The 27406-nt window shown below is 34.6% G+C and overlaps 1 protein-coding gene across 1 annotated transcript in view; it reads left to right on the top strand.

Annotated features, from left to right (window-relative positions):
* The window catches only part of SEC63 (SEC63 homolog, protein translocation regulator), a 58567-nt gene that overhangs the window by 7364 nt on the left and 23797 nt on the right, over positions 1 to 27406 (top strand). Inside the window, exons 2-9 of the mRNA XM_032484641.1 lie at positions 14628 to 14727; positions 18813 to 18927; positions 20340 to 20452; positions 22748 to 22809; positions 23368 to 23426; positions 23895 to 23945; positions 25084 to 25192; positions 27251 to 27345. Of these exons, the coding sequence (XP_032340532.1) occupies positions 14628 to 14727; positions 18813 to 18927; positions 20340 to 20452; positions 22748 to 22809; positions 23368 to 23426; positions 23895 to 23945; positions 25084 to 25192; positions 27251 to 27345 (704 nt within the window). The remainder of the gene's footprint in view (positions 1 to 14627; positions 14728 to 18812; positions 18928 to 20339; positions 20453 to 22747; positions 22810 to 23367; positions 23427 to 23894; positions 23946 to 25083; positions 25193 to 27250; positions 27346 to 27406) is intronic.

Here is a 27406-nt window from a genome sequence, read left to right as displayed (position 1 = left end):
CAGAAGGTTAATGATTGAGATTCTGGAAACACCACTCTGTTACCTCACTACCAACCGATCAGAAGAAAGTCATGCATCCTGTAGCTGTCACCACCAAGTGTTGCCTTTAAAAAAACGTTTCCCTGAAAACCATTGAGGAATTCCTATCTTTTGAGCATGAGCTGCCTGTACTCCTTGCTTGGCGCCTGCAATGAACATTACTTTCCTTCACAACCCAGTGTCAATAAATTGGCTTTGCTTTGTGACAGGCAAGTGAACACAAAATTGGTCCAGTAGCATAAAATGTTCCTTTCATTTTGGAATTATGTTTGTATGGATGAAGGAATTTTCTCATGTAGATTGCAGGTCTTTTTGCTTTAGAGTTTTGCTTGTTAAATCTAGTAGTTATTTTCTGAGCATTCACTGTTTGCCTGTACTAGGAGCAGCAGACAATACAAAGATGAAGGCAGTGTAAATATAATGTAGTCTTTTTTGATAGAATTTATAATCTGGGAAATGTAAGAGAAGTGAAAACAAGTGCTGTGGAAGTTAGCTGGGTAAAAGTGTTTGCTAGATGGGGTGATAAGGGGTATCTGGAGATCTGGAAAGTTTCTTTAGAGTAGGTTGATTTTGACTGGACTGTTAAAGGATGAAAAAGATTTAATGGATGGAATGGGGCAGGGGAAGGTGCAAAGAAGAAATCACATGAGCAAAAGTAGAGATGGAAAGTATGAAACATGTCCAAAGTACAAGTGAAATCAGTTGCAGCAGAGCTCACAGAGTGATAAAGTGTAAGAAAAGGCCAGAAATTTTGATTTAAGTCATGTGAGGAGAAACTTGTCTAGCTGAAGAGTTCATATGTGATTTGGTTATTAGTATGCCATTTTGAGCATTTTAGAATATATCTTTGTAACTGTGCTGTATACAAGTTAATGCAATAACATCTCATAGAATGAGAAAGTACAGAGATTGAGAAGCAGACCAGAAATAATATGGGCCTGAGCAGTGGTGGTGGCAATACGAAGGTAAGGGACATACTTGAGATATTACTTGATATATTACTTTTCTTTTTAAATTTTTATTGTGGTTATATATATTTAAAACACTTGTAGTTTTAACCATTTTAAATGTACAATTCAGTAACATTAATTATGTTCACAATGTTGTGCAACCATCACCACTGTTTCCCAAATTTTTCATCACCCCAAATAAACTCTATACCTATTAAGCAGTAACTCCTTATTCTCTCTTTCCTCCAGCCTCTGGTAAACTCTAAGCTACTTTTTGTCTCTATAAATTTGCCTTTTCTAGATATTTCATGTAAGTGAAATCATACAATATTTTTCCTTTTGTGTTTAACTTATTTCATTTAGGATAATGTTTTCTGAATTTATCCATGTTGTAGCATGTATCAGAACTTCATTCTTTTTATGGCTGAATAATATTTCCTTGTAAGGATATATCACATTTTTATCCACTCATCTGTTGATGAACATGTGGGTTATTTCTATACTTTATCTATTGTGAATAATGCTGCAGTGAAAATTGGCATACAGATGTCTTTTTGGATTCTTATTTTCAATTCTTTTGGGTGTATTCTTAGGGTGAAATTTCTGGGTCATAGGGTAGTTCTACTTAGCTTTTTGAGGAGCTTGCCAAACTGTTTTCCACAGTGGCTGCACTATTTTACAGTCTTACAGCAGTTTGTGTGGGTTCCAATTTTGTACATCCTCTTCAACTCTTAATTTCCGTTAAAAGAAATTAAAGCCATCACAGTAGGTGTGAAGTGGTATTTCATTATGGTTTTGATTTGCATTTCCTTAATGGCTAATGTGGTTGAACATATTTTTATGCACTTACTGGCCATTTGTATATCTTTTTTAGAGAAATGTCCATTCAAATCCTTTGCCCATTTTTTAAACTGAGTTCCTTATCTTTTTCTTGTTGAGTTGTAGGAGTTCATATATTCCAGATACGAATTCCTATTTAGATGTATGGTTTGCAGATATTTTCTCTGATTCTATAGATTGTCTTTTCACTTTCTTGGTTATATCCTTTGATGCACAAAAGTTTTTAATTTTGATGAAGTCCAGTTTATCTGTTTTTTCTTCTATGCTAATGCTTTTGTTGTCATGTCTGAGAATCCATTGGCTCATGTCTAAGAATCCACTGGCAAATCGAAGGTCATGAAAATTTACCTCTTCGTTTTCTTGTAAGAGAATTATGGTTTTAGTTCTTACATTTTGGTCTTTGATTTGTTTTTGTATATGATGTGAGGTAGGGGTCCAGCTTCATTCTTTTCCACATGGAAATCCAATTGTCCGTATACTATCTGTTGAAGAGACTGTTCATTTTCCATTGAATGGAAAGCCTTGTCAAAAATCAATTGGCTATAGATATATGCATAGTATCTATTTTTATGGGATAACTTATTGAACATAGTTTACCAGTGAGAACTTCTTAATATTAGAATACCTCAAGGCCAAGTTTTTGACTTCTTTTCCATCCACACTTACTCCTTTGGTGTTCTCATCCAGTCTCATGGCTTTAAATATCATCTGTGTGACTCATCACACTTATATTTCCAGTCTAGAAGTTTTTCCTTAAACTCCAGACCTGGGTATATGTAAGTGCCAAGTCTACATTTCAATATCTAATAGGCATCTTAATATGCACAAAACTGATGTGATTTCTGTCTCCCCTCTCTCAGTCTTCTTGACCCATAATCTTCTCCATCTCAGTTAATCACATCTGTTTCTTCAGCTGTTCAGGTAAGAAGTCTTGGAGTTAGTTATTCTTGGCTCAACTCTGTCTCATAGGCCACTTTCAGACTGTTAGCATGTACTGTTGGCTTTACCTTCAAATAATATCTAGTCTAACCATTTGCACCACTACTGCTGTCCTGGCTTATTGCCTGGATTATCATTAGCTCCTAACTAGTCTCCTTGCTTCTACCCTTGTTCCTTGCAATATGTTCTCAAAATGGTAGCAGAGTGAACCTTTTAGAACTGAAGCCAGCCCATGTTACTCTTCCGCTCAGAACCCTTTAACGCACTCCCATCTCAATCACAATAGAAGCTAGAGTCATTAGAGTGGCCTGTGAAGTCCATGATCTTTTTGACTCCATTTTCCTTCTTGCTCTTTCCATTTAAGTCAAACTATCCTCTCTGCTGTTCTTAGATCACATGAGGGGTACTCTTTCTTTTGGACCTTTATAGTTTTTGTTTCCTATGCCTGGAATGATTTTCCTCTAGGGAGCTATGTTAGTACCCCCCTCATCTCCTTTGTGTCCTTTCTCAAGTACCATCTTCTCAGTCATGCCTTCTTTGAGCACCTTACTTAAAATTAAGTTTTTTTCTACCTCCAAGGAAGCTCTTCCCTTTCTGTTTTATTTCTCTCCATAACACTTATCTTCTAATATGCTATGTAGTTTACTTAATTTTTTTTGTTCTCTCCTGCTAGAACGTATGGTCTATGAGAGCACGGGTTTTTGTTTTGTTTTCTGCTGTGTCTTCAGTGTTCAGAAACATCTGGGCACATAGTAGGTACTTACCAATATTTGTTTTATAAAGGAGTTCTCTACATTCTATACAATTCTATACAAATATTTATATAGTGCCTACTGTATTCTTGGCAACTGAAAAGGGGAGGGATGATTATTTATATATAGGATAACAATCTGCCCCCAAGAGTCTGAGTACACATGAGTAAAAATTGGCTTTCATACTGGCTGCTGAAGACTGGTGGTGCCAGTCATGCAAACTGCTGAAGAGAATGTGTAGTCCTACTTCCTTTATTAGAAGGGAGCTTTAAAAATGTTAAAAATTTTAAATTTGGCAGTTCCACTTCTGGGACATTTTCTAAGGATCTTGTTCGTTCTTTCTTTCTTCCTTTCTTTCTTCCTTCCTTCCTTCCTTCCTTCCTTCCTTCCTTCCTTCCTCCCTCCCTCCCTCCCTCCCTTCCTTCCTCTATTCCACTTGCTTGCTTTGCTTTGCTTTGCTTTGCTTTGCTTTGCTTTCTCTTTTCTTCCTTTCTTCCTTCCTTCTTTCCACCTTTATTATAGTATGATTCCTGTACAGTAAACTACACATGAACAATTTCAGATGAACAATTTGATGAATTATGATAAATGTCTATACCAATGAAACAACCACCACAATTGAGATAGCTAACATTTCCATCACTTGCTAAGAGGTGCAAATTTCAAATTCCCAATTTATCCCTTTCCACCCCTTTTACCCCTTTTACCGCTTGGAAACCATAAGTTTGTACTCTATGTGTATGAGTCTGTTTCTGTTTTGTAGATAAGTTCATTTGTGTCTTTTTTTTTTTTTTTTAGATTTCACATATGAGCAATATCATGTGGTATTTTTCTTTCTCTTTCTGACTTACTTCACTTAGAATGACAATCTCCAGGGATATAGTTCTAAATACTTATAGGACCAAAGAAAGATACTGTGATATTGTGACTTATAAGAAATATATATTTGGTCATGATCAAATATGTATTTCTTATATATATTTGGTCTTTATCCATAGTTCCTGGTCACAGCTTTCAAAACCCTTGGAATTTCCCAAGTGCTGAGAGTGATGAAGATATCTTTTGTTATATAAATGAGGTGACTTTTGGAAGCACCTAAAGAAAGATTCTGCTGATCACCAGGAGAACCAACCATTTGGTTAGAAGATTGGAACTTTTCAGTCCTATCCCCTGACCTCTGAGGCTGGAGATTGAGCTCAAATGCCAATAACCAATGACTTAATCAACCTGCCTATGATATGAAGCCTCTATAGAACCCCGAAAGGGTGAGTTCATAGAGCGTCTGGGTTGTTGAACATGTGGAGATTTTGGGAGAGTGGTGCACCCAGAGAGGGCATGGAAGTTCCTCACCCTTTCCCCATACCTTACTCTATGCATCTCTTCCATCTGGCTATTCCTGAGTTACATCCTTTTTTAATAAACTGGTGATCCAGTAAGTAAAATGTTTCTCTGAGTTTTTGTGAGCCACTTTAGCAAATTAATTGAACCAAAGGAAGAGGTCATTGGAACCCCCAGTCTGTAACCATGGCTTATGATGGGTGTCTAAAGTAGGGGGCCATGGGTATGTGGCCTTGTGAGACTGAGCCCTCAACCTGTGGAATCTGATGCTATCTCTAGGTAGATAGGGGTAGATAGTGTTAGAATTGAGTTGAATTTTCTGACCATTTAGCTGGTATTCCAAGAATTACTCATTAGAGGTGTGGGGAACCTCCCCATCCCCATGTTGGAAATTGAGTCTCAGAACACCCTATTTAGATGCCTATTATACCAAAAAATTAGAAACAGTTTATATGTCTAATTGTAGGATGGTAGGTATATTATGGTGTCAGTTCATCTGGTTATTAGTAGTCATTAAATGATGTTTACAGTGAATTTCTAATTATGTGAGGTATTTAGAAATTAAAAAGTAAAAAATTACAGGTAATGTGATTTTAACACAAACTTCAGCTTTATGTGATTGTGTCTTTCAGTTTGTACACTGGTACATTATAGAGTGCTACACTTAGATTAGTTTTTGTGTGTCCTGTTTGTTCTCCTGTCTAAGAAACTATCACTTGGGCATCTGCTGCATTGGGGAGAAGTAGTAGATGTCATCATAACTGCAGAAGTGTCCTTGAGGGCCTTGACTGAGGCAGTCCCACAGCCCTCTAATTGAGGGAAACACATTACCACTAGAAATTAGTTGCTGAAACTTACTTGTTCACAGAGATGTCTTTCCTGAGTATGTACCCTTAACCTTGCCAACTCTCCTTTCTTTCTTCCTTCCCAAATATTCTCCTAAAGGGCCTACAAAGGAAATATATTAAAATGTTATTAGTGATTATTGTCTGGGTGTTGGAGTGGTGAATATTTTCTTCCTTCTGCTCTTATGCTCTTATGTATATGCTGAGTATTCTGTATAAATTTGTTATTAACATCCAAAAGCTTATTTAAACAATCTCTGGCTAGATTGGCTGTGATCTTAAGGAAGACATTCTCTGTACCTTGTGACTACAGGCCTTTTCAGCTCAGTGAATTGTCTTTACTTTAGGGTATGTGGTGTTTAAGGTCCCAGTGGGGCTTAACATCCTTTTAAGTATTTTAAGTTGCCTTCTTTTTTTAAAGCTAGTATTTCTTTATTTTAAGAGTATTTGAGTTTCTCTATTTCTTTATCTCTTGTTTTATCTTAAAAGTAATTAACCTTTGACTTGGGCTATGGCTTATCATGGTAGAGGATTGGATGAAGAGTAAAGTAGCTAACAGGGTAGATGTGTTGTTGGCTGACGAGATGGCAGGGTAGAGAGGACCCTTTGGTAGGATTTCAGGTCATGTTTGAGAGTATGCTAAGGAGACATAGCATCCTTCTCAGAGACGTACTTGGAGCACACTCTAATTTGTTTAGGATTCTCAGCTGTCTTGGACTTCTAGTTTAGTCTGAGAAATGTAACTTGGAATGAATCATCTCTACAACTGAGACTCCCCTTCTTTCCTTACTATTATCTTCTGGCTGAGAGACAATTACTCATAAAAACCCCTGTGTTCTACAGATATGAAGGATGGATGTTTGCTTTTGTTTTGGATCTTGACACTTCTGTAGCAGATTGAGCTAAAACAAACAAACAAAAAACTGGTTTGTCATCTCTCCCCCAAAATTTATGTGTTCTGTTGGCTTACCTCATTCACATTCTTTAGTGCTGAAGTCCTTTCAGCAGTTTTATTTGTAATACTCTTTTTGTCTGTGAACTTCTATTTCACCAGACTTTTTTTTAGAGTTATTATCTAATCAGTTGTCTACTCCTTGTTCTTAAATTTTTTGACTTGAATTTCTTCATATTATGCTTTCTGCTTAGGAGATGTAGTGAATTCTGGTTAATAAGTTAATGAGAATAAGGGTACAATATATTTTAGCTACTTTTGTGAATTGTCACAGTGGTCTAGCTATTCTTTGATAGGAAAGGTGTTTAAAATAAAATGATGAAGTGCATGTGAATTTAAACCTGAGCACAAGTCCCATCTTTATTTTTCAGTGGTTGTGATTTCTTTGGTAGCATCCGTAACTTTGAGCAAGTTACTTAACCTCTCTGAGCCTCAGTTTTTTTGTTTGTTTGGTTTGGTTTGGTTTTTTTGTTTTGTTTTTAAAGTATAATCATACATACATACATAGATACGTACCCCCAGGGTGGTTGGGAAGTCTAAATGAGATCATTCAAACATTCAATAAATATTTATAAAGCATCTACTATTGGCCAGGCATTGTGTTAGGCAGTGGAATATAGGAGTGAACAATATAGATAGGATCCCTCTCTTGAAGCTTATATTCCTAGTATAGGGGAGACAATTGACATACTACGTATAAATAATAAAAAATACCAGATAGTGATAAATACCATGTAGAAAAGTAGAGTATTCAGAGAAAGTCTTCCTGAGAACATTTTTTCAAGCTGAGTGACAAAAGAGAGCCAGCCATTCAAAGATCCGTGTGGAATGGAAAAATTTATTTCAGACCAAGGAAACAGTTGTGTACAGTCTTTAAGGCAAGAAAGAGTTGGGCCTCTTTCAGGAAGAGAGAAGATCAGTGTGGCAGGAGTGTGACAGGTGAGAAGAATCGGGGATAAAGTCAAAGGGGGAGCCGGGGTGCAGATCATGTCTGTCAGCCAGGTACGAAGCTTGGACTTTATTTTAGGTGCAGTGGGAAGCTACTGAAAGTTTCTAAGCAGGAACGTTGACAAAGTTCCCTATTTCTTAATGAGGTGAAAAAATTTTTTGGCCAGCTCAAGTATATATCCTTTTAAGGATGAAGTCATACCTACTTAAAATGTTTAATTTATACATTTTAGTTGCATATTTAAAAATCATATAAAATAGAGTGCTTTATTTTTATTGAAGTATTCTTGGTTTACAATGTTGTAGTAGTTTTTGGTGTACAGCATAGTGATTCAGTTATACATATATATGTATACATATTCTTTTTCATTACAGGTTACTATAAGCCATTGAATATAGTTCCCTGTGCTGTGCAGTAGGACCTTGTTGTTTATCTATTCTATACATAGTAGTTTGTATCTACCAATCCCCAACTTCCAGTTTATCCCTCCCTCCCCCTTCCCCCTCTGGTAACCATAAGTTGTTTTCTATGTCTTTGAGTCTCTTTCTGTTTTGTAAAGAAGTTTGTGTCATTTTCTTACATTCCACGTGTAAGTGATACCATGTGATATTTGTCTTTCTCTGACTGACTGACTTCACTTAGTATGATGATCTCTAGGTCTAGGTTCATCCATGTTGTAGCCAATGACGTTATTTCATTCCTTTTTTAGTATTCCATTGTGTGTGTGTGTGTGTGTGTGTGTGTGTGTATGTGTATACACAGCACATTTTCTTTATCCATTTATCTGTTGAGGGACATTTAGTTTGCTTCCATGTCTTGGCTATAAAATATAACATTTAAAAAAATACAGTTTTAGCCCCTTACATTTCAGGAAACAATTATTTTTTAAACTCCTCATGTATTCAACCTCAGTGTCTTTATGATCACCAGAGCTATTTTTTAAGTCATCTTACAGGTTTTCAGAATTTGTTTCATCTTCGTTTGGGACTTTCGGGTTCTGAACATGACCATCAGTGGAAATTTTATTCCAAGCCACAAGTGCAACATTATATAACATTAGGTGTTTTATCATCCTGTAGGTGTATATTTTTAATCTCCATCATGTAGCCACCTACTGTATTTTTAAAGTGGTCTTTACAAAGATTGCACACAATGACAGCTAACACTTGTAATTTGAGATCAGGGATAATTATGAATATCTAAAATTTTAATTTTTGCCTTCAGGTGACCTCTATGCCAAACTACCATTAATTGAAATTGTTATGGGCTGTCTTCCCCCAGCCTTTTTTGTTTCTTTGGCTTTTTCGGTCTTTTAAAATAATCAAGCACCCGAACTCCCACCCGCCTCCACCCCCCCCGGGTGTTCGGAAGTGCTCAAATATATAGTGATTTTTTTTTGCCTGAAGGTTGCTTGTAGGGGAATGGAAAAAGATAATTGTTGCCTTATTACCCCTGTTTATTCTCCCAACCTTCCCTTTCTTCTCCCTATGTCCCTAATCTTCAGGCTGTATCGTTCAGCTTGCTTTCCGTGACCCTTCTATAGCCATGTGATTTGGGGTGTGTATGTGTTTAATATTGTCTCTTGTGGGGAGGTGCTTTTGGCATCTAGTGGAAAGAGATCATAATACTGCCAAACATCCTCTAATGCACAGGACAGCTCTCCAGAATTACCTAGTCCAAAATGTCAATAGTGCCGAAACTGAAAAACCCTACTCTATAGTGCTTGTTTCAGTACTATAAAGGGAAAATAAAATTTAGGTGGGTGAGCATGTGATACAGTTGTATGCTGCTGTCTAGTCAAGGGCCTGCTGAATAGTTCTTGATCAGTATGGTGGTTCTGCTCTGATCCAAACATTTTCAGTTGCCTTCTGGGTTTCTTTCTTCATTGCAAAAGTATGCATATGGGGTAGGTGGCAACTGAACCCAAGTTTCTGGAACCCTTCCAATTTCGGTAATCTGTGATTGTGTGCAATGGGTGGTGGTGATGGTGAGTAGTGTTTAGTCAAGTTCCTATCTAATCCAAGCAGTTCTGACCTGGCCTTGAGAATGACACATCATGGCCAAATACTTAGATTCAAGTTAAGAGCATAACAGAAGTCTTAGTTCCTCTTAGTCTGTTTTGAGATGGTTAGGTAAGCTGTGGTTTTGGTGGTTTAGAGCAGTGATTCCCTCCAGTTTTTCACTTACAAATTATCATTCTCATACTTCTCCTTTTTTGAAGCATTCCGGGAACTACCTGCACTATTAAAGTAAAATGTATTTTCCTATTTTTTTCTAAAATTAATAAAACAAAATTGTCCTATCAATGAGGGAGCCAGTATCACATTGAGGTGATAGTCTTGACTAGCTGCCTAGAGACTGGGTAGCTAGAAAACTGATGTATCTATATTGCAAGGTATGTTCTAAAATTTATTTCTCAGTGATTTTTATAACCCTCAGAATATCAAAATATCAGTATATTTATTTGAACTGCAAAATAAAATCAGACTCTTTTTGATCTAGTTTGATTTGCCTGATTTAACAATGAGAACTGCCTTTGTCAGTTATGTTACACAGCATATTTTTTTCTATAAATTGAATGACTCAAGGTAATCTGCAAGTTTTGACAAAATATACTTAACGTAAAAGATAAAGCTGTTTTACCTAACAATGTGCCATATTGGCAAAAGTGTAGTTTTTATTTATTTATTTAGGTTTTTTTTTTTTTTGGTGGAGTTACTGGGGATTGAACCTGGGACCTTGAGCATGCTAAGCATGCACTCTACCACTGAGTGGTACCCACCCCTGTGTACTTTTTATTTTAAAAAGTAAGTTTTAGTATTTAGAGTTTTAAGTCTTTGAACATTCTTATTTTAGTAATTTATCCATTTATAATATCTATGTTGCCTTGATGACATACACAAACACACAAAGTAGCATCGGCAATGTTAACACATAGTATAGATATTAAACTTATCACTATGATAAACTTAACTGATGTTATTTGGCCATATGTGCCAAAGCATTTGAGGTGAATTGTCTTGATGTCTGCAGCTTTCCCTAAAATAAAGGGGAAAGGGAAGAAAAGAAGGAATGAGACATAAAGCAGAGAGTTGCAAAAAATGTTAATAGTTGGTGGAGTTAGATAGGATATTATTCATTGTAATACTCTTTCAACTTTTCTGAAGGCTTGACATTTTTAAGTATAAAAAGTTGGGAAAAAGTAGTCACAAGGAATAAAACAAATTAATTTTAAGAAGTATGTGTCATACTTCTTATTATAAGTATTATAAGAAATGACTTACCAGGATAAAAATATATTACATTAGGATAAAATTACGTGGGGGAAGTGGAATGAAGAGCTTTTTCATGAATTTTTGCAAATGGATGACAATGGGTATGAAATTGCTATGGTTTTTAGATTTCCTTGGTAAATTTAAAAGCACTGGAACCCTTTTATTTTAAAATGTCAACATCAACATATGTCAGAAAATGACATCTTCTGCAACTCTTCAAACTTTACAATGAAAATTTTAGATGCCAAATTAAAACTCTACAAGAAGATACATGTATTTTTGGAGTTCTTTTGTGATAAGCAGGCACTAAGGTTTGAAGACTTCAGATCTGGCTAACATTCTTTCACTCTTCAGTTTCTAGGAAAATGGTGCTAAGAGTTTACTCAGCAGATCTGAGTGACTCTCAGACCGGCAGATCATTCTGGCATGACAGATGGATGTGACTGTTTTAGCAGAGGCACCATATAGCTTATGAAGCCCAACCATAATAACCTGCCTCCAAGCCTGGACTACTCCCACGGACATGTAAACTTTATGTTCAGCTGCTGAGAGTAATCATAATATGTTGTTATGTTGTTTTTAAAATCACAGAATTGTTTTATGACCTTGAAATTTCCCTTTTCTGTAAATGTGGGTAATTTCTTTAAAACTATGTCATAAGTTAATGATATTAATTAGGTAATCTTTGCTAGCCATGAGACTAGTAATTCTGTAAACTAGAAGCTTATAAATGAGTTTCTTTTTATTCTAAGTGTCTTAAAAATATCTGGAAGGACTTCTGACAGTTACTTTGATTTGAGGTCATACATGTAGAATTTTGGAGTATGTACTACGTATGTTTAGTTGTGTTGGATATCACTGTTACTGTGTAAACTATACCCTGCTGTACTTACTGATTGACTTAAATATTTTCCTAAAAGGTTACAGTGTAAATTTTGGATTGGAAGAAAGAGGCATGCAAGGTACATGTACATATTGTACAAGACTTTGAGGGGTAAAAACTATGTGTACTTTCTCATGGACAGAAATATTGGGAAAATACCATTCCTTTGGATAGATCAAGCTATCTAGTTAATAAAGTAACTTCAGCATTGTTCTTATAACCTTATCAGATGTTTCCTTGGTTTTATACTTAAAATGGGAGATGCTGGAGGCTTAATTTAATGAAATGCAGATTAAAAAATCACCAGTGGTATTTTCAAAAGTGTCCATAATTTAACTGTGAAAAATCAGAAAATTAACATTACTACCATTTCATTTTTAGACCCATTCAAGTTTTGTCACTTGTCTCAATGATGTCCTTTATAGCAAAAGATCTATTTCAGAATTACATATAACATTTCGTTGACATGTTTATTTAGTATCCTTCAGTCTGAACAGTTCTTTAGTTTTACCTTGGCTTTAAAGATTACAGGCCAATTATTTTGTAGAATGGACCTGAATTTTTGTTGTCTGGTGTTTTCTCATAATTAGATTCAAGTTATGTGTCTTAGACAGCAATTTCACAAAACTGATTCTGTGTTCATCTCATTGCATTCTACCAGATGATACATGATTGCATTTTGTCTCGTTGCTGGTGATGTTCACTGATCACCTGATTAAGATGGTTTCTGCCAGATTTTCTGTATTAATTTCCTATTGTTGCTGTAACAAACCATAACCATAGTGGCTTAATATGACACAAATTTATTATCTTATAGTTCTGGAGGTCAGAAGTCCAAGATGGGTTTTAGTCATGGTGTTGGCAGGACAGATTCTTTCTGGAAGGTTTAGAATAGAATCCTTGCCTTTTCCAGCTTCTAGAGTCAGCCTATATTCTTTGGCTTGTGGCCTTTCCATCCATCTTCAAATGATAATACTCCAGCCTCTGCCAATTGTCACATTATCTTCTCTGTCATTGACTTTCCTGCTTCCTTATAAAGACCCCTGTGATTATAGTGGGACCACCCAGATAATTCAGGATAATGTTCCCACCTCAGATCTTTAATCACACCTGTGAAGTCCCTTTTGCCGTGTAAGATAATACATTCATTGGTTCTGGGTATTAGGATATGGTGGACATCTTGGAGAGGGGTTAGTTATTCAATCTAATGCACTTCCCCCACTGTAAAATCATTCTTTCCTTCTTGTAATATTTTGTGGGAAAATACTTGGATCTCTGGTTCCTGTTAGTGGAGAATGCTATATAGAAATTAAGATCTGGGTACTAGGTATGCTCACTGCTATTGAGATGCCATTGCTCCTACACTTCATATAATTAGGGAATATGTGTGTGTGTATGTAGGTCTACATTTATATTTCTATAGTAAAAGCTGTTAAATAGTTCATACTGATACCTTCAACACCACAGGGTTCATTCATGTTTTCTAATTTTTCATATATGTAACTTCCTTCTCTGACAGTGAAAAACTGATGCCAGTTACCCTTAATAAATTAATGTATTTGATCAGTCCCCCTGTATATTACCAGTCTCCTTTTCTGTCACTACCCCTTTCCCTGTATGGACCTTCTTCACCATACCTGGTTCTGATACCTCCTGCCACATAGCTCTCTCACATGGATTCTTTCCTCAAAAAATGATAACAGGGTAGTTGGATTTTTTACATGGCAGCTTTGGAGTGTTCTATTATTTGCAAAGATCTTTCACTTATCGGATATCTATTTAAGGCCTTTGATTTTGTAGTTTTTTTTAATATCATGAAAACATTTTTACTTAGTATTAGTCAGCTGGACTAAATTTAGATGATCTCAGTTTTGTTGGCAACATCCCAAAGCATCATAGTTAGAAGCCAATCGAACATACAACTTCTTCTCTCCATCAGGCCTGATCAAGGTGTTGACCTTGGCCATGTCAGTATTGTAGATCTTCTTTACAGTCCTTTTGATCTGGTGCTTGTTGGCTTTGACATCTGTAGTGAACCCAAGTGTGTTGCTGTCTTCTGTCTTCTGTCTTCTTCATGGCCAACTCAGTGCTCAGGGAAACTGGGTAATGACATGGTCAAGCTTGTTGCTCTTCCAAGGATAATTGGGCTGCCTTTGGAGTGTCTTGGGCCACTAGAAGGTGGATAACATGCAAATCTTCTCTTCTTTTGTGGCTGTAGATCTTTTAGCACTGCCTTGTTGGCCTCCCCAGCTTTTGTTTTGGCTTTAGCTTTGAAAGTGGCAGGGGCTTCTTTCTTTGCTTTCTGCGTGCCATCTTCACAAAAAGGTAGGTTTTTATTTTCACACTTAAAAATTTTTTAAACTTGGGAGAGCTATTCAAATCAAGTGATTGTGGTGAGTTTAGTAAAACAATACATGATATTTGGGCTCTGGTTTAATTCCTTTTTAACTGAATTGCAGATTTTTCCTGGGAACTAAAATACCTTTTGTTATAACTCTTAAATAAACCTGTTTTAACTTCTCATGGGTTTGGGTGGCTTTTCTCGTTTAACATAATTATTTTTTTATGTTTGAAGACCACCATTTCTGGTTAGCTTCCTTAATAAACCGCATGTTCCAACTGTTTTATACTTTCTGTTACTTCTATAGCAAAAGAGAATGGAGGAGAGAATTAGAAATTACTGATTATGTAACTGAATATTTTGGGTTCAAGTCAGTGTTTAAGTTTTTCAGTTATAAGTAGACAGTACTTTAATGTTCCAAAAAATATTAGCATGATAATGAAGGTTAGTGTGGTATTAACTCTGGTTTTGCCTTCACTATGAAAATAGTTTAACTTATTACCTTATTTTTCTTTTTTTGACAGAGCAAAATCGATTAAAGAATATCAGAAAAGTATATGGAAGATGTATGTGGTATCGTTTACGGTTATTAAAACCCCAGCCAAATATTATTCCTACAGTAAAGTAAGTAATTGGTTTCAATAAAAAATACTTAGTGTTTATTCTTTGCTAGGCATCTCATAAAATAGGTGTATAATGATGAATAAAATGTGCCTGTAAGGAAATTGTAGCCTTAGGAGGGGTAGGATGTAATTAGTAAATTTGAGAGTAGTCTGAACAGAGTGGTTTAGAAGTTAGAAGAGTATACTATGACTTGGGAGGAGGGACGAAAGAGAAATCATAACTTGACCTTGTATATCTTGTGTCAGGAATTGAGTTTCTCTTAAAGGCTAATGGAGGAATCTTTAAAAGATTATCAAAAGCATGGAGGTGACGTGGTCAGGTTTGCATTTCATGGTAATTGAAGTTTATTGAGCACATATTGTGTGCCAAGTGCTGTGCTAGGGTTTTATATGTTACTTCAGTTTTATATTAACTTCAAGGAAGACGTTTCTGCTTTTTCTCAGACAAGGAAACTGAGGCTAAGAAGATAAGGTCACTTGACCAATATCCTAAAGCAAGAAGTGGTGGAGTGGGGACCTAGTTACACTTTATTTTGGCAAGCCCAGCTGCTTAAAAAGGCCATTGGCATGTTTAATTAGAGTAGGCGTCTTTGGCTTTGCAAGGCTGTGAGGTGTGCTGGTTAGAGCCCCCTAGGCTTTGAACCTTTACCCTAAGTCATCAATTTAGAGGTAATAGATGAAACTGATAGGGGGCAAAAAAGTTGCTGTTACTGGATGACTGTATCTTGTGAATTATCTCCATCTGTCTATCTAGTAGATAGGAGAGCAAGACCTAGCAGAGGAAATTAGTAAAAGTAGAACTGGTTATTTTTAAATCTTGGTTTAAAAGAATATGATAGTTTTCAACATATGTGTATTACTTAATGAGGTTTAAATAGTTTTCTTTGCAAGGTTCTACTTTGCCTAGTTTAGTTCCTTTGTAGCTTTGGTGTTAAAAATTCTTAAGTGGTGTAAAACTAAAAGGCAAAATTAGTGCTTTCAAGAGTAGTTTCATGTTCACTATTTATTCTTTGCTATTGCTTCTCGTTTTAGATTAAACTTTTGAGGCAGCAAGACAAATATTTTTGGCTTTCCAATCTTTTCTTTTTTGGGATTTGATCAACATGTTGTAGTATCTGAAACCTCAGTTTTCAAGGAAAAAACCCAACTCTGTGAAGTTCTCTTCAGTGATTAGTAAAGTGATTTACTTAAGTGGAAGTACAGTGATTTACTTTAATGGATGTTTAAATAAGGAATATTTAGGTAGGTACTGGTAAAAATTTAGAAAAGGTCAGAAACCATCAAAACCTTTTTGCTACTTAACCTTGAAGTATTCTTTAAAAATTAAGCAGTCACTGTGTAATACTCAAATTTCTGAAAGTTGCTTCCACAATGATTTTTAAAGTATTTGGAGAAAAAAACACAAGATTTCAAGTTAATTACTGAAGCTATATGTAGGGAAAATGCTTATCTTTTCAGAGAAATCAACAATGCTTTTAAAAAATTGGGCATAGAGCATGATGTAATCCATTATGTCTCTACCTTTGCTTTGGCTTTCAGGAAATGAGAATGGTTTTTATTGTTTATGGTAGTTTTCATCAGCCTGGAGGTTCTGTCATGGACCTCTTTATTCTTTGGCTCAGAGAGCCATATGCTACACGTAGAACATCTAACATGGGGTGTAGTGTCTTAGGTGTTTTATTCCCTTTCTCTTCTACCCTTGTTTACTTTAAAATTTTACTTTAGCAATTTTCAATTTCACCTTAATCTTTGTTTTCTGAGCTTTGGGAAAGTTGGCAGAACAAAATGTGGAGTTAACTAAATTTGTGTGAAAATAAAGTATATATTCAAGTATTCTTTAGCATATTGAGAGTATTAACAAACTTTGGATTTGAGTCAAAACTTACTACTTTAAATTATTTTCGTTATTCAATAAGTAGTTATTGTGTGCCTACTATGTATGTGTCAGGTATTATGCTAGGCGCTGATATGCTGTGATTCACAAGTACTGGCAACTAAACAAGTAATGATAATAGAGTTTAGTAAGGGTTGTAAGCAGGGAGGGTGGTGGTGGGGTGCCATGAAAGAGCAGAGGAAGGGCCCTTAATTCTGGCTTGAGACAGAGGCTTCCTTGAATAAGTGAAGTCCTAGCTGAGAGCTGAGACTTGAGTAAGAGTTACTAATAACAGCCAATAGCTAAGATGAATTGATTACTATCTGTGAGGCACCTTCTAGATGCTTTACATACCTAATCTCATTTAATTGTCAAACCCACCCTAACAGTTGGAAATTGAGTTGTAAGAGGCTAAGCTAAATGGTAAGGCTGGGTTTTGGCTTCAGGTAGTTTTGTTCCAGAGCCTATGTTCTTAACTACCTCTCCCTAATAGCCAGGTGAAAGTGGGAGTGTTCCAGGTAGGGCTCCCCCTTTGTCTTTGGGCATACAGATAGTGTGGGGAGCAGCTTGCAGTATTATGCCCTTAATAAGGTTTAGAGCATTAACTTGGCCAGATGGAAAGAACTTTGCATCTGAGTGCAATTTATGTTTAAGTTGCTCTGAGGTTAGTCAAGACTGAATAAGGTCCTGTCTGTGTGCTCAAGGAGTTTGCAACGAGTCAGAGGAGGAAAGTCACAGTTTGTGCTTCTTTGTGACTGTGACCATGGTCTCGCCATTGATCATCTTGATGGTTAAGGATTGCTTCTTGGAGGGTAAATAATTTGAGTTGTCTTGAAGGATGAGTATACTTTAGATATGTAGAGATGGGGAATGGGAATTCTAGGTAGAAAAATCCAAGACAGCAAAAAGCATGATGGTGGGAACAACTTAGGAAACTTTGGGAGACGGGGATTTATTTTGTTTGAAAAACCAGAGTGATAAAGGTAAGGAGGTAGGTTGGAACTGGATCCTAGGAGCTCATTCCAAATAAACATGTTTAACTAGGTTCCTACCAAGAGACTTAAACATGTTTTTTTCTGTATTTGAAAACAAGTCACTTCAGTGTTTATAAACTTTTATTTATAAAAATAGGATTATATTATACATACAGCTTTGAAAGCCATTTTTCTTTTTTAAACTTAACAATACAACGTAGATAATCTTCCACAGGAAATATATTTAGTGGCTAAATAATATTTCTCTATGAATGTACTGTTACTTTATCTGTTCAGTACTCTATTGGTGGACATTTATGTGTGTGTGTGCTTGTTTTCTGCTATTATTTATAACTGTAACCAGCCTTTTACACTTTATATACTTAATTTTAGTTTATTTCCTTCTAAATTTCTTAAAGTGGAGTAGATTGATTGTTAAAAAGTTACATACTTTGGGGCTTTTGATTCCTTATTGCCAGATATTCCTTCAAAGTGTAGAGTATATGAGAGTTCCTTTTTTCCTTAGCCTCTCCAGCACTGGTAATATCAATCTTTTAAGTATTTTTACTAAATAGAACATATTGAAGAGAAAGGAAATTAGTTTTCTTTCAAACTATATGTTCTTTTATGTTATAATCTGTTATGCACATTTTTCTACATCTTTGTTGGCTAAAAATATTCCATTGTGTGGCTGTATTTTGGTTTATTTAATTATTTAATTAGTCTCCTATAAATGGTTCCATTAATTCCCTATAAATGGACATTAAGATTTTTTCCAAATTTTTACTCTTATAAACAAGGCTATTTCTTTATCTTTACACAATTGACCCATTATTTTTTGTAGCTTTATCTTACTAAAAGTATAATTACAAGGTCAAGAGCAATTCTTTTTTACATTAAATGATTAACTGAATACTTGTATTAATATATTTTGATCTAATGTAATAGGTCTGATAGGTTAATAAATTGAATTAACTTCTTAAAATTCTGCAAATAGTAACTGAGGGAATATTACATGCCAGGCACTGCTAGAATCCAGAGAATTCAAACGTGAAAAAGACACTGTCCTTGCTATAACAGCTTACAATGCAGTGATTATAAATTTGAGTCAATAGCACAGTGATATGAGACTACTTTGGATTGTTTTACGCCTTTATCATGCAATAATGTGTTTAGAATCTTAAAGGAAAATCATAAAGTTGTATTTACCTATACTTCACTTATCTTTTTCCTGAACAGGAAAATAGTTCTGCTTGCAGGATGGGCTTTGTTCTTATTCCTTGCATACAAAGTTTCCAAAACAGACCGAGAATATCAAGAATACAATCCTTATGAAGTATTAAATTTGGATCCTGTAAGTAGTATTTTTATATAATACACATTAGTTTAATGATCCCGTGAAAATACTGTAGGTCCACATCCTAAAAGAAATTGAGCTGTGCTTAAAGAAATCAGACTTTGGTCAGTTAAAATGAGATATCTAATCCATTATTATTCTAGTGCGTGTATGTTTTTTTAAGCTACAGATGTTGATTGCCATCCTATTAAGGTTGGTTTGTAATTGCTAAAATGTAAAAATATTTGAAGATGAGATGAGAAGTTAGTACATTTTTAAAGGACATTTACAAGATTGGTTTAATGCAAAGTTAAAACCAGGAGGTTCACTTATGTTGGTTGAGTGATAAAAGTCTTAGGACCCTGTGTTAGTTGACACTAAGGCAAGGCATTAAGTCTTTATGTCTTATGAAGAACTGGTGTCCTTGTCATAGAAATTCGAGTTAACCTTAAGTGTACTTGTTAGGTGACTTTCTTGATTGAACTGGATTAATGGATCCTAGTAGAAAATTAGTCTTAAGTTTATCAGTGGAAAGTTAGAACTGAAATGAATGCTAGAGATCATCCAGCCTTTTTTTTTCTGATGGAGAAAATGAGGCCTGGAAAATTTGTACCTTGTCTGGGGTCATACAACTTCTTAGCAGCCAAGCTGAATCTAGTGTCCATTTTTTCCCCCAAACTACTTTCTTTTACGTCTAGTCTCTGCTCAGTAAATGGCTTGATCCAGAGATTCATAAAATACAAAAGAGTGTGTTTATCTTCTCATTTGCTGCTTTATAGAAGTGAAGTTTGCATGTCAGCTAAATTTTCTTACTGTGATGATCATGGTTATCAAGAGAGGCTTTTAAGAGCAAAAGGTTTAGGGGCAATTTAATACCATAAAAATCAATTTGAAAAATTTATTAATAGAAATTGAATCTAATTAAGAACAACTAAGGTAGACTTATGAAATATTTACTTAATATTAAAATGCTGACAGGCTGATAAAACCAGGTATTCTTTAGATAATTTCTTAGAAAGGAAGTTGACCTTTGATTTGAGGTTTGTTTCAGCCAGACTTAATTTACTGTGATCATTCTTTGATATTTAAATATCACCATCATTTTATTTTTTAAATTCTGTATATTTAAGAAGATAGATGTTCAATACCATTTTTATTTAAATAGCATTATATAATATCACTCTCAAATTATCAGTGCCTAGGGTACTGCTTGGGACATAATAGGTGCTTAATAAAATAAATATATTGGACAAAGTATTTTTATTTAAAAAATATGTGAGTGAAATATGGGACAAGATACATATAGGATGAAAACTTTATTTTCTCTTTCTGAAAATATTGAGTAGTTAATATTTTAAGTTCAAAGTGAGATAGATTATGTTTTTACAGCATCGTGCTTATTTTTACTAAAACACAACCTTTTCTTTTAGGGGGCAACAGTAGCAGAAATTAAGAAACAGTATCGTTTGCTGTCACTTAAATATCATCCAGATAAAGGAGGTGATGAAGTTATGTTCATGAGGATAGCAAAAGCTTATGCAGCGTGAGTATTATAGGACCCATTACATATTTTTAAGAGTGGTAAAGATAGTTCTTTGTCTGAATAAAAGAGTAAATAAAATGGTTGTCATACACTTTTACTAAATGCTGACCTCATGTATTGTCTGTCATTTATGGAACTACCTGGCAACCCTGAAGTGGTAATTTAGTTAAATCTTAATTTTAGTAATTTATAGTAGTGCTTTTGTCCTGTGAGTTGACCAAATTAAATATTAAGTTATATGTTAATTGAGCTATTTTCTAAGCATCGTGATTAGAAGAGGGATATACTTACACCTTATTTTCATTCCTAGGCTTTTTATTAGGCTATATCTATTTTCTTTTGTTTTGACATTGTAGCTTGTCTCATTTAAACTATTTAAAGTTGAGTTTAATTTGGGGCGGTAATTAGGTTTGTTTATAAGATGAGTTTAATTTTGGGGAACAGGATAAAGTATATAAAATTAGAAGTAGTTATTCCTTGAGTATTAATATTACAAGAGATAAAAAAGTTAGCTGGACTCTTCAGGAATCATGGTAGGTATATCCCACATAGCTCTTACATTGAATTTAAAAAGTAAAATACAGACAAGAGTAAAATACAGATGTTATCTGGTTTTTGAGGATTCAGTGGTGTTATAATTTTGTAAGCTAATTTAAAAACTGTAAGTAAATAATAGGCTATGCAGATATAATAGACTGTTAAAGTGGAATGAGAATGACAGAAGATTGGAAAATATTATTGTCTTACACATTTTTGTGCTTAATAAAAGTATATTGACTGTGCTTCCTCTCTGCCTTCCCCTACTCCCACTTATGGATTTCTTATCTATGTAAATGCGATTCTATAATAAAGCAGCACCTTCAGGAGCTTTTGAAATGTGCACTACATTTTGTTTTCTATGCAGCAGATGTCCTCAAGATTACTATCTTTCAGTTGGTGTCTCCTTTTCCCCCTTTTCCAGTGTGTCTCCTTCAAGCATTTACCCTTGTTGCACAGGTATTGCAGTGCCTTAGTTGCTGTGTCTTCAGGTAATTTAAAAAGAACTGAAGATGTCCAGAGGAAGTCAGATAGCCAAGATGAATTAGTAGTTTTAATTTTAGTGCTTTTGGTATAGTTCCCCCCCCAACCCCTAGTTTTGGGTATTATAACATTTTCAAGTTCATGATTTTGTTCTCAGGTTCCTGGAAATCTATTATGTATGGTCACTATTCTAGAGAGTACAGAAGAATAATATGTGGCCTTTGGTTTTAACTCAGTTACATGATCAAGATGTAGAATGTTTTGTATTTAAAATGTCTTAAATATTTGATCTATCAGACAAATGAAGTAAAATGATTATGGGACCCAGAACTTTGAATTATTGTAACTTGTACCAGTATAACTAGATTAGTTAAAAGAGTGCGTTTTACTAAATATAAGTTATCAGTGATTCAAATGAAGCTGCTATCTTATGTATAACTATCTAGTTTATTCCTCTTGATATAGTTGAGATTTTGCTTTTGGGTGTAAAACCTATACTTGCTTAAGCTACTTTATAACGAGTGGGCAGCATGGATAAACATTGTTAAAGCTATTTTAACTTTTAAAAACATGTGCCTTCTTGTGTTCTTACATATGAATATGTAACTTAGCTCTATATAGCCAACTCAGGTCACTCACATATAATTTAGTGAAAGCATTCTCTAGATCGGGAATTATAACCTGAGGTCTCTGAAATTGCATACAGAATTTATGTGTATTTGTAAATGTGCATTTTTTTGCCCATAGCAGTGGAGTCTTATAGGCGTTGTTCATTTTTTTCTTGAAGAATGTGATGGCGTTTTTGGAGAGATTACTATTAATCATGTATTATTACTCATGTATTAATCATGTATTGTATTTTAAAAATAGATATATATCATTATTAAAGTATAATCATATTCATTGAAGAAATTTTGGAAAAGATACGAGCATATAAGATTTTAAAAGTTGCCTATAATCCTACTTGCCTTCTTAGAAGATGAGGTATAGCCTTTAAAGTGTCATCTTCTGGCTTAAACTGGCTAAACTTGAGAACTCATGGGCCAACTAGGAATTTGTGTCAGGGCTCAGTGGTTAGCATTTTCTGTTAATGCTGGGTTCCTTACTCTTCTCCCCCCCTCCTTTTTTTGGGTAATTTCAGAGAGGTTTTTGTTGATTCTCTGAAATTGGTATCTTTAGGATATGAGTTGGTGGGTTAATGGAGTTTGTGTATATGAGTATTTATTTTTCAGATGTGGCTTTCTAATTCTGTACCTTTGTTTTTTTGTATGCTAGTTTAACTGATGAAGAGTCCCGAAAAAATTGGGAAGAGTTTGGAAATCCAGATGGGCCTCAAGGTGTGGTAAATTATGATTAAAAAATACTGAGGTTATGGTGTATATTAGGAAAATATTAACTAGATTGAAAAGAATGATTTTCTTAGTTTGTGAATAAGAAAATTACAACCACAAGGAGTTAAACAGTTATGTAAATTAATTTTTACTTTATTTTTCTTTCTAGAGACTAGTTGGAAAGATGGAACTTAGACTGATTTGTTGAGAAAAGTAGTCAGTCATTATTCATCATTTCCAGTTAGTAGTTGATAAAAATTAGATGAAAAAATCTTTTTTTTTTAATTGACTAAACATTTTCTCATATATTTGTAGTGTTTGTATAAACTCAAGACATATGAAAGAATTTTGATGTTCTGGGAAGAAGGAATTCACGTACTTGGTTTTTTTTTCTTTTGAAAAAATTTAAAGTTTCAGATATAAACCCTATCCATCAACTCGTGTAACGAGAACACATAATAAGATCATCTTAAAGCTCTTTTGAGGGGCGCAGGGTAGAATTTGGGGATATAAATAAATAAAACTGGAAGTGGAGACTCTTCAGAAATATTCTTCCTATTTTAGCCACAAGTTTTGGAATTGCTCTGCCAGCATGGATAGTTGACCAGAAAAATTCAATTTTGGTAGGTATACTTAAATAAGACATTATAATGTGTTTGACATATTTTGGTAATATAAAGAGAGCATTACAAAGAAAATACTGATATGCTGTTTTTAATTTAACTGTGTATTGTGAAAACTGTTTTGGCATAATGGGGAAAAGAATTGGTTCCTTTTATTAGGTTGCTCGTTTGGTGTGTTCTAAGGTAGTTTTAGAACGTTAAAGTTGTGATTTCTTTTGGAGGTAGTTTCAAGATTGGAACCAGTTCCCCAGGGATACTGAGGGATGACTGTATATGCTGCAGGTTCCCTGTCAGCAAAAGGAATATAATAATGGTACCTTCCTCATAGAGTTTGAAAATAAGGATTAAATGAAATACTACATGAGGAGTGCTTTAAATTGTGTCTCCCCTATGTAAGCCTCAAAATGAGTTGGATGTTGTAATTTACCTGATGAAGGCCGTAATTTTTTCTCTCCTTTTCAATCCCAGGTTTTACTTGTGTATGGGTTGGCATTCATGGTTATCCTTCCAGTTGTTGTGGTAAGTTCCAGCTGTTTTCATTAAAATTTTTTTGAGGAAGGGAATTGGTGGCATGTTTTGCAGTCTCCCTATAAGATTGTTATTTGTATTAGAATATAATCCATTAATCTTTGATTTTTTTTTTTAAAGCAGAGAAAGGTTTATTACAGGGCCAAGCAAAGAGAATGGGTGGCTTGTGCTCAAAGACCCAAACTCTGAATTTTAAGAATCTTATATTCAGCTATACATTAAGTTTTCTGAAGGTGGCATCACTTTAGTATGTTAAAATATATCTCCTTCTGATCCAGAAGTTACATATAAATGAGATAATACAGATGTATTTAGAGCTTAAAATGAAAGTCTTCCTTTACCACTTCCCCCAAGTCCATTTCTCTGTCAGATAATATCACTGCTAAGTTTGGTGTTTTCCTTTTCAGATATTTTTTGTGCGTTATGTATACATTCATATGCACATTTTTAAAAAAGGTGATCTTGCTATATATATTGTTGTGTAACTTTTTTTGCTTCATATATTAAGAGTACAACATATAGAACAACATATAGAACAACCTCATTTTTTAAAGCAACTGCATAGTACCTCAATATGGAGAAACCATAAAGTTTATGATTTTATTGTTTATTATTTTTTTATGACCGGTGGTGTTCTTTCTGATCTTATGGTTCCTCTGAGTCCCATAGTGAGGCTAACAATTAATCTGTCTTGCCTTCTTCATAGGATTGTTGTGTGAGGATCCAATTGTATGGAATAATGTGAATGAAAGTAGTATATCAACTATAAAATTGCTCCACTTATTTATCAAATATCTGTTGAAGATACGCTATCTGTCAGGAACCAGCTTGTTGCTTATATCAATGGGTTGTTTCATTCCTATTTTTTCTTTAAACAATTTCTAACTAAAACTTAAATGTTTTCATCATATATATGTATTGAGGTAGGTTGGCATTTAGGCATCAGGCAGTGTAAGTATTTGCCAAATAAATCACTTAAAATATGTAACAAATGTATTTGTTCTAAAGAACGGGTCTTTTTCTTGGTTTGTAAGCATTTAGAAAATTTGACCATAAAATATTCTGCATCAAATTTAACATTTATTGTGGTTTTCATGCTATTTCTTGTTTAATTTTGTTTACATTTTAGGGCTCTTGGTGGTATCGCTCAATACGCTATAGTGGAGACCAGATTCTAATACGCACAACACAGATTTATACATATTTTGTTTATAAAACTCGAAATATGGATATGAAACGTAAGTAAATTTATGTAACTGTGGTATTGTATTATTTTCTGAGTCATTTGTGTGGAGTTGATATATATTCAACTGGAAAAATTCCATAGTACAGCTTCAGGGATATTCAATTTATGTAACTAAAGCTGAGGAAAATGCTAACACCCTTTATTACATTTCTTGATCTTGTAGTTCTTTTATTCCCATTTACTCAGCTATCTTTTTCATATACATGTATCTTTTTCCCCCTAGAAATTTTATGGTAAAGCTTCTTGTGGGCTAATTTTGTAATAATACCAGCTAACATTTCTTGAGTATTTGTTGTTGCCAGGCATTGCTAGGCACTGTACATGTATTAAATCGTTTAATCTTTGTATGCCCCCATAAGTAAGTGCTGGTTTTAATAGATGAGGAAACTGAGCCCAAGGAATTATATAGTAAATGACAGAGCCAGGATCCAACCCAGGTAATGTGGTTTCCAAGTCCTAAACCAGTACGTTATACTATGTTATTTGTGTCAAATAAGTAGAGGTCTTGGATGTGTTGAAAGAAAGCTGCCAGAATATTTCATTCCCAGAGTCTTTTTTCAGAATTTATTATGAAGAAAAAGTACCATCCTAAATACTTTCTTTGACCCCATAAAGCTAATAATGTAAATTTTATCCCTGAAATATATAGTGTTGCTTTTCAGAATCACTGCTCTGTGGAAATAAATCATAGGCATTTCCCTTCCTGTCCTTTAAAAAAAAAGAAAGATGTAAATTTTAAATTGTGCCTCACTGGAGAATGCGTTTTTATTCCAAAATCTGAGTGGACTTTTTTGTATTTTCCACTTTTACTAATTTTCTTGGTAATGAGAGTCTCCTTAGAATCACTTGACTATGTGAGCTGATCTTATATTTCTGAAGAATGAGCATATCTTTTATTTCTGAGGAATGAGTGAATGTTACCCTCCTTCATGCACACATACCACTCTTATGCTGGATTGAAATAGTGATATATAAATTTACTCCCTTATGAAAATGTTTTGTTTATAATCTGTTTTAATGGGTGTTTTTTTTTTTTTTTTTTTTTTTGTTCAGTGATCTTGATGTCTGTTTTGTTTCTGAGGGTGGTACTTAGCCTTACACAATTAATTCTATCAGAAAAGCTTTGTTTAGCAGGTGGGTTTGGTTATATATATCCTTGATTTTACCATTGGCACCATTTATATGGCTGTCTTAGGAACAGTTGTTTTTTATGCAAACATTGGAGGTAGTAATACTAATAGCTCACACATATTACTATGCTGACTGTGTGTCAGGCACATTTGAAGAAACTGAGGCCCATAGAGAGGTGAAGAATATTGTCCTAGGCCACTCAACTAGAAAGTGAAAGCTCCAGGCTCTACACACTTAACCTCTGTACTGTCCCGCTTTTTGTGAGGACATTGCATGTATTTTCTGCTGTAAATTGAAATTGATGACTGTAATTCCAGTCATTAAAGAGCTTGTGCAGGCTATCGAGAGTAATGCTAATATATGTGACTGCAAATCATGTGTATTTCAAGGAGCAGTATTCCTACAAAACCCTCTAGGGTTCCATAATAAAAATTTCTGTAAATTGCAGTGTATTTTAGTTTACTCAAGGCTCTGCGGAGTCATGAAGTGAAGAAACCTGGAACTCTTTGTAACTCTTATTTTTCAGCTTTATTTAACCAGAGAGAGCCCCCTTTTTCCACAAAGCTATTAGTAATGTCACATGGAATACTTAGTGCTATGTACAAAGTTTCTGTGGAACACATGCTTAGGTCTAGAAATAGATGCTATTTGTAGTGGTTTTAATGCATCTACTTGCTTCTGGGCCCTTAATTTGATGTATATTTCTTTTCACTTGTGGTAGGTAATATTGCATACATTTTAAAAAGTGAGATGTTTCTTTTGTTATGGGAGAAATTAATACTTGTTAGTAGTAGAGTTAGGTGATTTTAGCATTGTGAGTGATTAGAAAACTTCCCCACTCTAGGATTAATCAAGTGTTATGTGGAGAATTAATAGATGAGTGAATTTATTTATCTTCATATTTCTTTTGTTTTCTTAGGTCTTATCATGGTTTTGGCTGGAGCCTCTGAATTTGATCCTCAGTATAATAAAGATGCCACAAGCAGACCAACAGATAACATTCTAATACCTCAGGTTAGGCTTGTCTCCTGAATTCCTTAAAAGGCATTTAAGTATTAAAAGTTAATGCTTTTTT

The sequence above is a fragment of the Camelus ferus genome, chromosome 8, assembly GCF_009834535.1.
Source record: "Camelus ferus isolate YT-003-E chromosome 8, BCGSAC_Cfer_1.0, whole genome shotgun sequence".
NCBI classification, from domain to species: Eukaryota; Metazoa; Chordata; class Mammalia; order Artiodactyla; family Camelidae; genus Camelus; species Camelus ferus.
The sequence above is the reverse complement of the archived record's forward strand: the minus strand, read 5'-3'. Positions and strand labels throughout refer to the sequence as shown.